This window comes from Nyctereutes procyonoides, unplaced genomic scaffold, assembly GCF_905146905.1.
Source record: "Nyctereutes procyonoides isolate TBG_1078 unplaced genomic scaffold, NYPRO_anot_genome, whole genome shotgun sequence".
NCBI lineage: Eukaryota > Metazoa > Chordata > Mammalia > Carnivora > Canidae > Nyctereutes > Nyctereutes procyonoides.
The window spans coordinates 27834125-27847442 of NW_026575049.1; the positions used below are offsets into that span (position 1 = coordinate 27834125).

The following is a 13318-nucleotide window of genomic DNA, read 5'->3' on the forward strand; positions in this document are numbered from 1 at the left end:
TCTCTGCAGCCCTGAGAGTCACTATAGACTTTTCCCCATTACACAGATGTGGCCCTTGAGGCTTGGTGGGGCGGGGGTGGAGGGGTTAGCTGCAACCATTCTCCCATCTGGGAACCAGGAAAATCACAAGAGGCTAGCTCCTCTAAACCCCATCTGTGCAACTTGAACAAGTCAGCTCACCTCTCTGAGCCTCGGTCTTCTCATCCACAAAATGGGTTGTACTGTCCCTAATGTGCCCAGCCTAGTGCTGGACCCAGGCCCAAAGAGAGTGCAAGAGTCAGCCTGTCACTAAGAGAAGGGACCCTACGAGCCAGCCAGTGGCCCCTGGAGAGGCCAGGGCCCTTGCCTCTGCTGTGAAGGGGGCAGGAGGGAGAGAGTCATAGCTGCCTCCCTTCTCTGCCCTTGAGGAAACCCTGAACCAGAGGCCTGAGTGTTTACAGCCCTCACTGGGCAGGGAGTAGGTTACGTAATGCCAGATGTTTGTGAAACTGGCTCAGGCCCAGGTCTGAGACACACTGAGCCCCCCGCAGGCCATCTCTCTCTCCCTTCCCCCCAACCTGGCTCCCCTTGGCTTTTTGGGAGCCATGTAGATTATTCAGTCTCCCCCCTCACCCCAAAAACTGAAAACAGCCCCAGCCCTGTCCTGGGGGTGGGAAATCCCAGCCACTTGCAGAGACCATGGGGCCCTGAGGACCCTGCCTCTATCTCTCCTTTCTTGTATGGGAGCCCCAAATCCCCTCCCAGCCTCCACTCTCCCTCCTTTGAACTGACACCAACATCCTACCTCCCCTCCCCCTCTCTCCCACCCTTATCCCTCCCACCCTGCTGGAGCCAGCCTACCCTTTGCCACCTGAGGACCCCCAGAGACAGCAGGAACGGATTGAACAGCGTGGGACGGTCCCCGGGCATCCGCCATGAGGTCACCAGTCGGCCCTTGAGTGGGCTCCCAGCCTTGCCCTCCGCTGGCCTCTTGTCTGCCTGTCAAACAGGGTCCAGTGTTGGCCCCCACGTCCCTTTGGTGGGATGGGGGGGGCCTGACTACAGTCTCCCCTGCCTATTCTGTAATGCCCACCTCAGAGGCCCAGGGTTCCTACCTTTCTTGTCTCACAGAGCTGCCAAGAAAAGAGCTTGTTAACTCATTCACACTACGGGGTGTTTGGCTGATAGGGCTCTTGGGGCTCAGCACCTTTGGAGACATGCACCATCCTAAAGTCAAACTGCCAGTGGCCAGGAGGAGGGCCGTGCAGGCCCCAGACGTGTGTTCAGCCTGCATAGGGTTTTCAGATAATGTGCATTAGGTCCCAATGTTAGAGAATCAAGAGATTAGGGGCAGCCCAGGTGGCTCAGCGGTTTAGCGCCACCTTTGGCCCAGGTCGTGGTCCTGGAGACCTGGGATTGAGTCCCATGTCGGGCACCTTGCAATGGAGCCTGCTTCTCCCTCTGCCTGTATATCTACCTCAGTGTGTGTGTGTGTGTGTGTGTCTCTCATGAATAAATAAATGAAATTAAAAAAGAAAAAAGAATCAAGACATTAACATATAACTGCCTATTTCCAGTTTCTCATGAAATACCTAAAGATGTGGAAACTCTGAGTCCACTTCCCCATGGCAACAACCCGTCTGGCACCAAGGGGTCACATAAGTGCCCCCACCTGCCTTGCTCTCTCCCCTTAATGAAAGGAATGAATCACAGACCTCTGCGGTCACGCCTGGCAGAGCCCTCATATGCACCCCCTTTGCAGTCATCTTTGTTTGGGAGACAGGCCCCAGCAAAGCAGAGACATTTACCCAAAGTGCCATAAGCAGCTTACAGCCAGAGAGGTAGGACAGAGTTGCAGGGGTCCCCACTCTCCAGAATCCAGAGAGCATCTGGCAGTGGAACGGAAAGCGTCAAAGTATGGGTCCAGCAAGGCTTTGGGGGAAGGACTGCTCCCCACCCAGCCTCCACCTTCCCCAGCACAGCCCTGGCCACCGGACCAGGAGCCCCATGTGCTCCAATTTACTTCTGGCCCACACCCAGGCATACAGAAGGTTCTGACTAAGTATATGTGAATGAATGAATGAATGAATGAATGAATGAATGAATGAATGAATGAACGGACAAGCAAAAGAGGCAGTCATCAGCTCTGTCCAATCCAGGTTGCCTGGAAATGGATTGAGAGGTTTCGTGTTGGTGGGGATTAGAGGGGGACCCCCTATACTGCTCTTGCTTTTTGGTTCACAAAACTCTGGCCCCAGGAAGTATGAAGAAATAACCCAGAAAGAGGAAGAGCAAAGTTGCCAGAGTCCCTGTGAGAGCTGGAAGTGCCTTTAGTGGCCGGTCCTCTGTCCCCTCCCATTTCACAGACAGGAAGACAGGTCACCGAGCAGTGAGAGTCCTGCTGCCATTGTGGGAGGCTACGCATGGGAATTAGGACAGGGCCAGGAAGCCACGCCCAGGCTGCAGAGGGACCAGGGTCCAGAGCCCCAGGTCCTAGTTGGAGGTCAGCAGCTGCCTGGCGGTGTGATCTGGAATGACTCCCTTCCTCATCTGCATAGTGCCAGTCTGGGCAGAACCCACCCCCGGACCACCTCCGATTAGCAGCAGGGCCAGGCCGGGGGTTCCAGGCAGCCAGACAGATGTCCACCACCCCCCCAGCTTGACTTCTCAGGCGGCAGCACCGAAATAGCAGAACAAGAGCAGGACGAGGAAAGCACAGCCCCAAGCAGCCGGTCTCCTTCTCCTTGCCTCCCGCTGCCCGGGCTGTCAGCTCTGACCTCACCTCTCTGGAGGCCGAGGGTGATGAGAACAGTCTGTTTGGCAGGTTGTGGGGAGGGGCGGGGCCGGCAATGTGCTCCAGCTGCAGCCGGGCCTCCCAGCAGCCTCACTGGGTCCCACCCCCCACCCCTCCCGCACACATCTCTCCCGCCCAGGACCCTGGAGACCATCCAGGCTCAGCTGACAGCAGCACCTCCTCGGCAGTTCTCTGGCTCCAGCTCCTGGAATCTCTACCCCTTCTCCCTGCCTGGCCAGCCCTCCAGAACCAGAAGGACCTTGCCTCCAGACACCATCAGGGTCAAACTGCCATTTACCCAGAAAAGGGGAGTGAATTTTCAGGGCATCCTAACAAGTTAAAAGCAGAGCCCTGGGCTTTGGACCCCAGGATCATTTACCTACCCAGGTCCCCAAGCCAGAGGTGGCTCTGCTGCCCAGCTCCTCTGGAGGCCCTCCTCTCAAGGCCCTACCATGCACACAGATAGCCCCATGGCAGAGCCAACCCTGGTCTGGACGACCCTAGAGCTCATCAGAGGACCTCAGCCCACATCCAACCTGATTTCCCTTCCCTTCACCGCCCTATGTGCCCACACCCATGACCCAACTACCGAGTCTGCCTGCTTCTGGTCGGTCAGTGAGTCTTGGCCTTTGCTTGGTTCTGACTCCTCAGGCTCCTCTGATTGTAACTGGAGATAAGAAAGAACAGAGCTTAGCCCTTGGGTTATTCCCCGGGTTCCATTCATGTTTCCACCTTCTTAACCATCCGTTCATCATCCATCCATCCAACAACCATTTAGCATCCAACATCAAAAGATCCAAGTATTATCCATCCAACCAACCAATATCTGCCCTACATTATCCACTCACTAACCTACCCAATATCCATCATCTCACACATCCATTCTCTATTCATCATCTATCCATCCATCCAACATCCATGTAGCCTTTCTCAGTCCATCCAACATCCATTCATCCATCATCCTTCTACTCATCCTTCCAATATTCTTTCACCACCCATCATTCATAGTCCACATTTATCCTTCCACACACTAACAATCCATCCATATTCTAATCATATTCATCCATCCATCAGTTCATCACCCCATCTGGCATCTAAGCAACATCATCTATCTAACATCCATCATCTGTTCCACCATCATCCATCTGACTTTCCACCCAACTTTTTATCATTTATCATATTTATCTATTTATCTGGCCATCACCCACTAACACATCCAATGCCCATCATGCACCCGTCATCTACCCACTGACCCACCCATCCTCCATTTGTTTCTTGCATGCATTCAAGCATTCATAAATTCACTGTTCAATCATCTGTTGAGCTGAACCCCTCCTTTGTGTCACGCCCTGAGCCAGGAGCCAGAAGTGCAGAGATAAAGTAGGTGCAGCTCCTGCCCCCATGGAGCTCATCTTTCTTAGGGGAAAATGACAACTGAGTGTGGCCAGATGGAGGGTAGCAGAACCACCGAGCCTAGAAGGGAAATATTACCAAAGTAGGGGTGGGGTGAGTATTCAGGGAAGGTATCTCAGAACAGGGCACCTGGCCTAAGACTTGAACAATAAGTGGTGGGTGAAGAGGGAAGGGAGGAGCATCTTAAGCAATGGGAAAGGCACATGCAAAGGCTGGCAATGCGCCCACAGAACTCTGCAGCCAGCTCTGCAAAGTAGAGAGTAAATCTGGGTGGAAGGAAGTCCAGGAGGAAGCCATACCAAGGATTTGCATAGAGGGAACCCCAGCAGCACCTGGTGAATGCCTCTGTGGTCATTCATGAAATGCCGTTAAGCACCTGGTGCTCCTGCCCCTCCCTAGTGGCCATGGCTAGCTTCCCAGGGACTCCAGAGCTTCACCATGGTGTAGGTGAAGAACCTTTCCAGGCCAGGCTGCAGTGTCTCAGCATCCACTGGGACATAGTACCCCTCCTCCCTAAGCTGCCCATGTCCATCTGCCTCCCTGACAAGCCTGACAGCTTCTTGTGTGGGGGCTCCAAGTTCCCCAATCCCCCTTTGGACAGGAGGACAGGACCAAGCTGGTTCATCCCTGCATCTCTGGTGTCCGTGCATTGAGTTGATTGGAGAGTAAATAGATAAAAAGCCTCAGAGAAATACAGGGGAGGGGGGTCCCCAGTTGGGCCCTGGGCTCAGAGGCTTCACAACATGGCAGTTAAAAGTTCAGGCTTTGGAACTGAAACTTTGACCTAATTTCTCACAACTTCCACATGTGTGACCCCCGGCAAATGCTGGATGAGGTTGAGCCTTCTATCAGGCTGAGGCATACATGGCACATGTAAAGCACCAAGCTCAGAACCAGGCACACTGTAACCTCCCCGCCCCTGCTGTCATCCAGGAGGGAGGCAGCACCGGGCTGGACATAAGGAAATGAGGGGTTTGGATGAACGAGCACGAGCCTCCGTATCACCCCAGCGGTGCCTATCAGGGAAGCAGCTCGTCCCATTTCACAGGGTAAGACCAGGCAAGAAGGGCTGGGTGCCCCAAACCACGTTCCCAGTGAGCTGAAGCCAGGTTGCCTCCAGGACCCTCCCAACCCACCATCTTCAGGTAGATGCTCCAGGAAGCACCGGAGTACCAACAACTCTAGGACCCAGCCCCTGGGGCGAAGGGGGCAGGGAAGGGACCTCATGGGCCCTGATTACATGCCAGGCACTGGGCCTACCTTGCGCATGCATTCTCAGTCTGTCCTAGCAGCCTGCTTGACCCAGTGAGCATTTGTGCAACCTCTCCTCTGTGCCTAAGAGAAGCCATAGTGGCTAGAAAGGGGTAAGTGACGCCAACCCGGACTTTGAGGAACTTAGAATAGAGCAGGGGAGGGGACTTGACCACACTTGTTGGGTCCCAGCCAGGCCAGGTAGGAGCCAGCAGAGGCTTCACGAAGCAGAGCCTGAGCAGCTGGGAAGGGGGGAATGCCCTGGGCAGAGCACCTGGCCTGAAGCCCCAGGGTGGTCTGCACTGAGCCATCCTGTGGGCCATCCCTGCTCCAGCCTTTACTAGCTGTGTGATCTCAAGTAGCATAACCTCTCCGTGCTTCAGTTTCCTGCTCTGTAAATGCACAGTGCCTTTCTTACCAGGCTTCTATGCAGATTAAATGAGGAAAATAACCAGAAAACATTCAGACCAGGGTTTGGTTGGTAGTCAATGTTGGTCATAAAAAAAAAGTGTTAAAAAAATTAAAAATAAATTTAAAAAAATAAAAAGTGTTGGTCATTATCACTGCAGTCAGGTTGGGTGGTTGGCAAGTTTTGGTTCAGGAGAGATGATTAGGGCTGAGCCTTGGAGGGTATGCAGGAGCCGAAGGGAGGCCTTTCTAAGGATACCTGTCTGGGTGGGGCAGACTTTCAGGCTGAGGTGAGATGGACTTACCTCCCACTCTGGCAAGCTGGGATGCTCTGCAGGGTTCCTGCTCCCTAGCTGGCCCATCTCCTCCAGACCAGCCATAGTTGAGGTCTCTGGTCCACTTGTCACTTTGGTGTTTGGCCACTGGGTGGAGATGCTGGCAGGGCTGGGCTGCTGGGCGGAGCTCTGGGGCCACTGCCCAGCGCTTTGTCCATTGACTAGGGTGGCCTCCATCCAGCCGGCAGACTCGCCCTGTCGCTCCAGCTCCAGGGTGCCGTTTGTGCCTGAGGAACCCACCTCAGGCCCTGAAGCTGTGGCCAGGGCACCCCAGTGTCCAGCTGGGTCCTTGCGGGGCAGCTGGGCCTGCAGCAGTTCCAGGAGGCCTTCCCAGTGCAACCTGGGAAGGTGGGAGGCGAGCATTGACTCCTCTGTGTGGGCCCAGGCCCCGTCTCTGGGTGCCCCGAGAAGGCCCACCAGGTCCCTCCAGTCAAGCTCGGGTCGCCTCTCAGGGCTGTGCAGGTGTGGGCAAGTTCCCTCAGCCCCCCAGCCCGTGGTGGTGGGTGTCTCAGGCCTCTGGGATTTCAGAAACTCTGTTGGGCCTACCCTGGAGTCCTCTGGGTGGCTCTGAGGCTGGGGAGCACTGGGCAGCTCCTGCAGGTTGCCCCAGCCTCTCTGAGCTGGCCTGTCAGGGGCACCCCACAACCCATTACTGGAGGGCTCCTCCCAGGCCTCTGGCTGCCCTCTGCGGCCGGTGGGGCCACCTGGCTGCCCCCAGCTCTCCTCGGACTCCCTGAGAGGGCCCCTCCAGGTTCCCTCTGGGGCTATGGCAACCCCCCGGCTGGGCTCCCCAAGTCCTTGCCAGCCCCCTTGGCCAGGGCCCTCCCGCCGGCTGCCACACCCGCTCTCCAGAGGTCTGTGAGGGCCCTGCATTCCTGGAGGCTCCTCCTGACTCTGCCACCCCCCCAGAGGCTGTCTTGGGCCCTCCTGGCCACTTTCCAGAGATCTCTCTCTCCGCTGCTCCTTCTCAGGGATCCTGGCTGATGTCCTGGGGGGCAGCGAGGACCCCTGGAGCCGCCGGTCCCCTTCAGGCCGCCTCTCGGGGCTCCTGGGAGGAGGGGGCTCTGCTTGGGTCCGCCGGGCCGGTCCTGCCTGCTTCACAAGGGGCTTGGTTACCTGAGGGCGAGGTGAGGGGGTGGGTGAGGCTCCAGGACCCTGACTGTGCAGTCTCTCTCTAGGACAGAAACTGGCCTTCACCTGGCCAGGGAAGAGTCAGGCTGTGTCTTCACAGCAGCCCACAAAGCGTCCAGGGTCCCTGATTTCCCTCCCTTGGGGTGTCCACTCTTCCCTTTCACCCAGTCTCCTCCCTTTGAGACCGAGATCTTTAAAATGCTGCTTACTTTCCTGGCTCCCCACCCCCCACCCCAAGGTATTAATTCCAACCTGGGGTATCGGGTGCCGGAATTTCCACCACCAATACCCTGCTTCACTGGGGTCAGGCCCTGCTCTCTGAGTTTCTTTAAAAATACAAATCACCACCCTGGAAGAGGTAGCCCTTAAAGCCGGAATGACGCATCCGGGGTTTCCCTGAAAACTTTCCAAGGTAGCAGGTGCTACCTGAATGAAGGAAGGCAACAACATGGAAGGGCCATCTTCAAAGGACTAATCCGGGGGCCTTCTCAATGCTTCCAAGAGCTGCTGGCTCTTTGGGAGAGGGGGAATCTGAATGCCCAAGATTGGGACTCTGACCCTTTCATAAAGGACCTCCCTTCCCAAGCCCCCTGCCTGGCACTAGAGGGAGGGGAGAAGTCGTGGGCCACCTCTTGGGGCTGCAGGGGCCCAGGGCAGACTGGCAGTGCTCACCTCCCTACTGAGGGCAGGGCTGGACTGTCTTCGGAGAAGTTGGCTCTGACCTTGGCTGGGCCGCTGCGACCGCCCCTCGTCCCGGGCCTGGAAGGTCCCCGGTGCCTCGGACTTCCTATGAGCAAATGCAGCCGCCCCTCTGAGGGCCCTTGGGACTGTCCCACTCCCAGCATCCCGGCTCCTCTACTCCCGCCCCCAACGGGAGCCATGAGCTCGTTGAAGGGCCCTGAGTGAGGGATGATCCTCTCAGGTTCTCAATTTCCCGTTCTGAAAAATGAGGATGGTCAACTACTCTAATCTACCTACCTCGGGGGGGTGATGAAATGAGAAAAAGAGTAAGCACAAGTGGGAGGCTTAGCCTTGGCCTTGACTGTTTCCTGTCTCACTCGGTACTACCACCACCCCACCTGCAGCCCACCACTCACCCCTAGGCAATGGTTAGATTGGTCCTTGTGGGAATTAAGATTTATTGAGCACCTACTGTGTACCAGGCACTGTGCACACATGATCGTAACAGCAAACATTTATTGAGCACTTCCTGTGTTCCAGGTGCCAAGCACTTGCCCATCCCACTTTGTCTCACACAACCCATGAGGTGGGGAGGAGAGATGCAGTGTCATGTGCCCTCATATCCCATTCTTTCTACCCTTTTCCTGTCCACATGGGGAGTTTGGGATTTCCCAGGCCCGTCTTCCCTCCCCTTCCGTAACTAAGAGGGTTCTGGCACTTAACCTTACACACTTCAGGCCTACCTAGCTGTTGGTAAAAGAGCTCTTAGCAAGATCAGAGGGAGGAAAAACATCCTCTACAATTCCGAAAAGCCAACATAAACTGTCCACACCAATGTCACTTCTAAGACACCTGGACTTCAAGCATTGTTGCCACATCTAACAAAGATAACCTCTAAGCTATAAAAAGTCTCTAGTTCCAGTTCATTGTCTTGCTTTATAATGGGAAGTTGTGGTTGTTAATTAATATTTAATTCAATATCTCTGTTGAGAGGTAGGAACCAAACAGTATCTGGGCACGCCTCTCCCATCCTGTGTGTAACGGCATCAAAACCCAAGACCCAGGGACGCCTGGGTGGCTCAGCGGTTGAACATCTGCTTTTGGCTCAAGGCTCAGGGTGTGATCTGGGGTCCTGGGATCAAGTCCCACATCCAGATCCCCACAGGGAGCCTGCTTCTCCCTCTGCCTATGTCTCTGCCTCTCTCTCTGTGTCTCTCATGAATAAATAAATAAAATCTAAAAAACAACAAAACCTAAGACCCAATTACTCCACTGGATGTTTATTTCAACAAGTCTTGGAGAGTAAAAAAATTATGAGTTTGAGGTCTGTTGCTGTTGTTGTATAGCTTTTACCAATGTCATTAGAATCAGACCCGTGGGATGCCGAGGTGGCTCAGTCAGTTAAGTGTCTGCCTTCAGTTCAAGTCATGATCTTGAGGCCTTCGGATTGATCCCACGTCTGGCTGCCTACTGAGCAGACTCTCTCCCTCTGCCCCTCCCCCTGCTCATTTTCTCTCTCTCTCTCTCTCTCTCTCTCAAATAAATAAATTTTAAAAAATTGAACCCATAAAGTAAGTTGAGTTTTTAGCAATTCTGAGCAGTAGACTCACAGGAAACCAAAGTTCTCTACCCTGGGAGTTAGGGTTTCTGAGTTTGAGGGCTGCCCAATCAGCTTCCATTTTTAATCTATCTGAGACCATGGGGGGTTCCTTGCTCTGTGAGATCTGAGGCCTCAGAGTGAGTTTTCCCTAGAACCAAGTGTTGGAGGCACCATGAAGTGAAAGCCCCCAAATGTGACTAGATTGAGGAGGGTAACAGTGAAAAATACACGGTGCAGGGTGGACAGGAGAATGTGTGCTCTTTCTAATGGAAGCACTTCCCATATAAACTCCAGCTTGCCCAACAATCATCTCTTTTGAGAAGTTTCCCCCATGTGGAATCGAGAATAGGAGGAAAGGACTCAAGAAAATTCCAAGACACCAACAGAGACCCAGCCTTTGTGAGGCTGAACCAGCAGTGTCCCCTTGGGCCACCTGTTCCTCAGTGTTGGTGTGGCTGCACTAAAGAAGACAAAGGAAGCATTTTTCGTTTGGAAGCTTGGATGGGCTCTACTCTACTTCCAGAGAGTATTTAAGGACAAAAGCCATCAAGTCAGGGATGCCTGGGTGGCTCAGTGGTTGAGCGTCTGCCTTTGGCTCAGGGCATGATCCCAGGGTCCTGGGATCGAGTCCTGCATCGGGCTCATCATGGGGAGCCTGCTTCTCCCTCTGCCTGTGCCTTTGCCTCTCTCTGTGTCTCTCATTAACAAATAAAATCTTTTTTCTTTAAAGCCATCAATCCTAGCAAATTCCATGAAAGCTCTCTTCTAAATTCAAGAGATTGCAAAATGTCTATATGATGCTAAGATAAGGGATTCCCAAGGCATCTAGGAGAGAAATATGAACCTATCAAGCCAAAATGCCCAGTGCTTTAATGTGAAAGCCCTTTTAAGAGAAATTTCCCAGGCCCACATAGACAATGCTTGGAGAGAGTAGATGCTCAATAAATACAGGTTGAATGAATATATGGGAGAAAATAAAAGCATAGCCCTCTAGCCATCCACTGATAACTTTGTCTGTCCCCTTACAGATACTTAAATAGGTTTTAAAATTTCATCTTCAAAGGACAAGTGCTTTTCTATTAGGAAAAATGTCATACAAGAGAAAAAAAAAAACTCAAGTAATCAATAAAACCTTGATTAAAAAATAAGTAGTCTACTTTGCCAAAATGTATACATTAAATGTATGCAATTTTCTATCAGTTATCCTGCAATAAAGCTTTAAAAAGGTAAACAACTTCAAAGAGAGCAAAAGAAATGAATAGAAGTATCTGTGTAAAAATAATTAAATGGTTAATAAAAGTATAAACATATTCCTGATTTCTGTTACAAACCCTTTATCTCTCTCAAAGTTATCCCCGTAAGGAAAAACAAAAGAAGGAGGAGGAGGAGTGAGGGGAGGAGGAGGAGAAGAAGAAGAAGAAGGAGGAGGAGGAGGAGGAGGAGGAGAAGGAAGAAGGAAGAGAAGAAAAAGAAGAAGAAGGAGGAGGAGGAAGAGGAGAAACTGAAACTGGAACTCTGGTTTAAATTAGAGTCCCTGTGGAGTTATCATATAAAAATCAAAAGTCTGCAAATTGATACTCAAATAAAAATAGTAATCATAGAAAGGCCAAAGACAGGGGAGGGGACAGTTTAGGGCAGTTAAACAACTCTGCATGATATCATAACGGTGGTTACGTGCCATTATACATTTGTCCAAATTCATAGAATGTACACTGTCATAAGTGAACCTGATGTAAACCATGGACTGTGAGTGATAATGTCATGTCAGTGTAGGTTCATGATTCGTAACAGGTGCTCCACTCTGATGGGGGCTGTTGTAGTGGGTGGGCCGTGCAGGTGGGTAGGGGGACAAGGGCTGAATGGAAAATCTCCGTACTTCCCACTCAATTTTACTGTGAACCTAAAACTGCTCTAAAAAAACATGAAAATGCATGTGTGTGCGTTTTTTTTAAGGGCAAAAAAAAAAAAAAGAATTACACTAATGATGGAGACCACAGAGGTTGTCACCTGGGTAGTAAATGGATAAAACTTACTAGAGAAGGAAATGTGAAGAATAAGAGAGATAAGCTTTCTCAAGGAGATTCAAATCTCAGAGAAAATATTGCCTAAAGGAAAACAAAGAATTCTGGAATGCAAAATATTACCCGGTCCCGGGGTGATAGAAAGGCTCTAAAATTAGGTAGTCTCAGTAAATACACTGTAATGCATTGAATTGTACACTGCAAATTTTGAGACTTTCAGACCTACTTTTTTTTTCCTTGCTTCCCTTGACCTTAACTTATAGAATTCCAGCCCTGATCCTTGAAAATCCTGAGGCTGGCACTGCTGGAGAAAGAAATCTCAGACAGATTGGGAGGAAATGTTTTCCCTCCCCACAGCTGTGCCAAAGCAGATGCCCTGGTTCATAAACCACCTGCGCAGCACTGCTTGAACACCAAGGGGACTCGCAAAATATGTGGATTTTGGGCATTGTCGCCCTATCCCAGGAAAGTGACACTTAACCTCTAAAAAATTTGTAATTTGGGCAGCCCCGGTGGCTCAGCAGTTTAGTGCTGCCTTCAGCCCAGGGCGTGATCCTGGGGACCTGGGATCGAGTCCCATGTCAGGCTCCCTGCATGGAGCCTACTTCTCCCTCTGCCTGTGTCTCTGCCTCTCTCTTTCTCTGTGTCTCTCATGAATAAAGAAATGAAATCTTTAAAAAAAATAAATAAAATAAATAAATACAATTGTAATTCTGTGAGTTCTTATTTAAAATATGTGGCTTTGGGATCCCTGGGTGGCGCAGTGGTTTGGCGCCTGCCTTTGGCCCAGGGCGCGATCCTGGAGACCCGGGATCGAATCCCACATCGGGCTTCCGGTGCATGGAGCCTGCTTCTCCCTCTGCCTGTGTCTCTGCCTCTCTCTCTGTGACTATCATAAATAAATTAAAAAAAATTAAAAAAATAAAATAAAAATAAAATATGTGGCTTTAGCCATTCATTTTAAACTGACATCTCTGGGGGCACCTGGGTGGCTCAGTGGTTGAGCATCTGCCTTTGGCTCAGGTCGTGAGCTCGGGGTCCCGGGATGGAGTCCCACATCGGGCTCCCCACAGGGAGCTTGCTTCTCCCTCTGCTTGGGTCTCTGTCTCTCATGAATAAGTAAATAAAATTCTTTAAAAAAAAATATAGGGACGTCTGGGCGGCTCAGCAGTTGAGCGTCTGTCTTCAGCTCAGGGTGTGATCCTGGGATCCTGGGATCAAGTCCCACATCTGGCTCCCTGCATGGAGCCTGCTTCTCCCTCTGCCTATGTTTCTGCCTCTCTTTCTCTGCGTCTCTCATAAATAAATAAAATCTTTTTAAAGATCTTTTAAAAAATTAATAAATTGACATCTCTGTTTTCTGAAATGCATGGGGACCCATGAGTTTCCTTTGTTAAAGCAGACAAGAACCATGGGTATTTTCTTTTCTCAAAGGAAAAAAAAACAAAATAAACCTGTGATTCTGGATCACACAAAGGGTTTGAGAGTTTGATCTTATTTGAATTAATGTACTAACGTTCTCCCCATTTTATGGATGAGGAAACTGAGACTCAATAGGTTAAATCACTATATCAGGTCATGTAGGTTAGGGACTGGATTTGACCCAAGATTTGAACCCAGCCCACCTGACCCTGGTCTTTGCTCTTAATCGCTAGACTATGCACAGTATCACTTGGTAGTCAAAACAAAACAAAACAAAACAAAA

General features: G+C 51.4%; 1 protein-coding gene across 1 annotated transcript in view; it reads right to left on the reverse strand.

Annotated features, from left to right (window-relative positions):
• Positions 1-13318, reverse strand: part of TRIOBP (TRIO and F-actin binding protein) — a 53268-nt gene that overhangs the window by 25921 nt on the left and 14029 nt on the right. Inside the window, exons 6-9 of the mRNA XM_055329024.1 lie at positions 7984-8098; positions 6151-7296; positions 3363-3440; positions 841-978 (exon numbers count right to left, since the gene is read on the reverse strand). Of these exons, the coding sequence (XP_055184999.1) occupies positions 841-978; positions 3363-3440; positions 6151-7296; positions 7984-8098 (1477 nt within the window). The remainder of the gene's footprint in view (positions 1-840; positions 979-3362; positions 3441-6150; positions 7297-7983; positions 8099-13318) is intronic.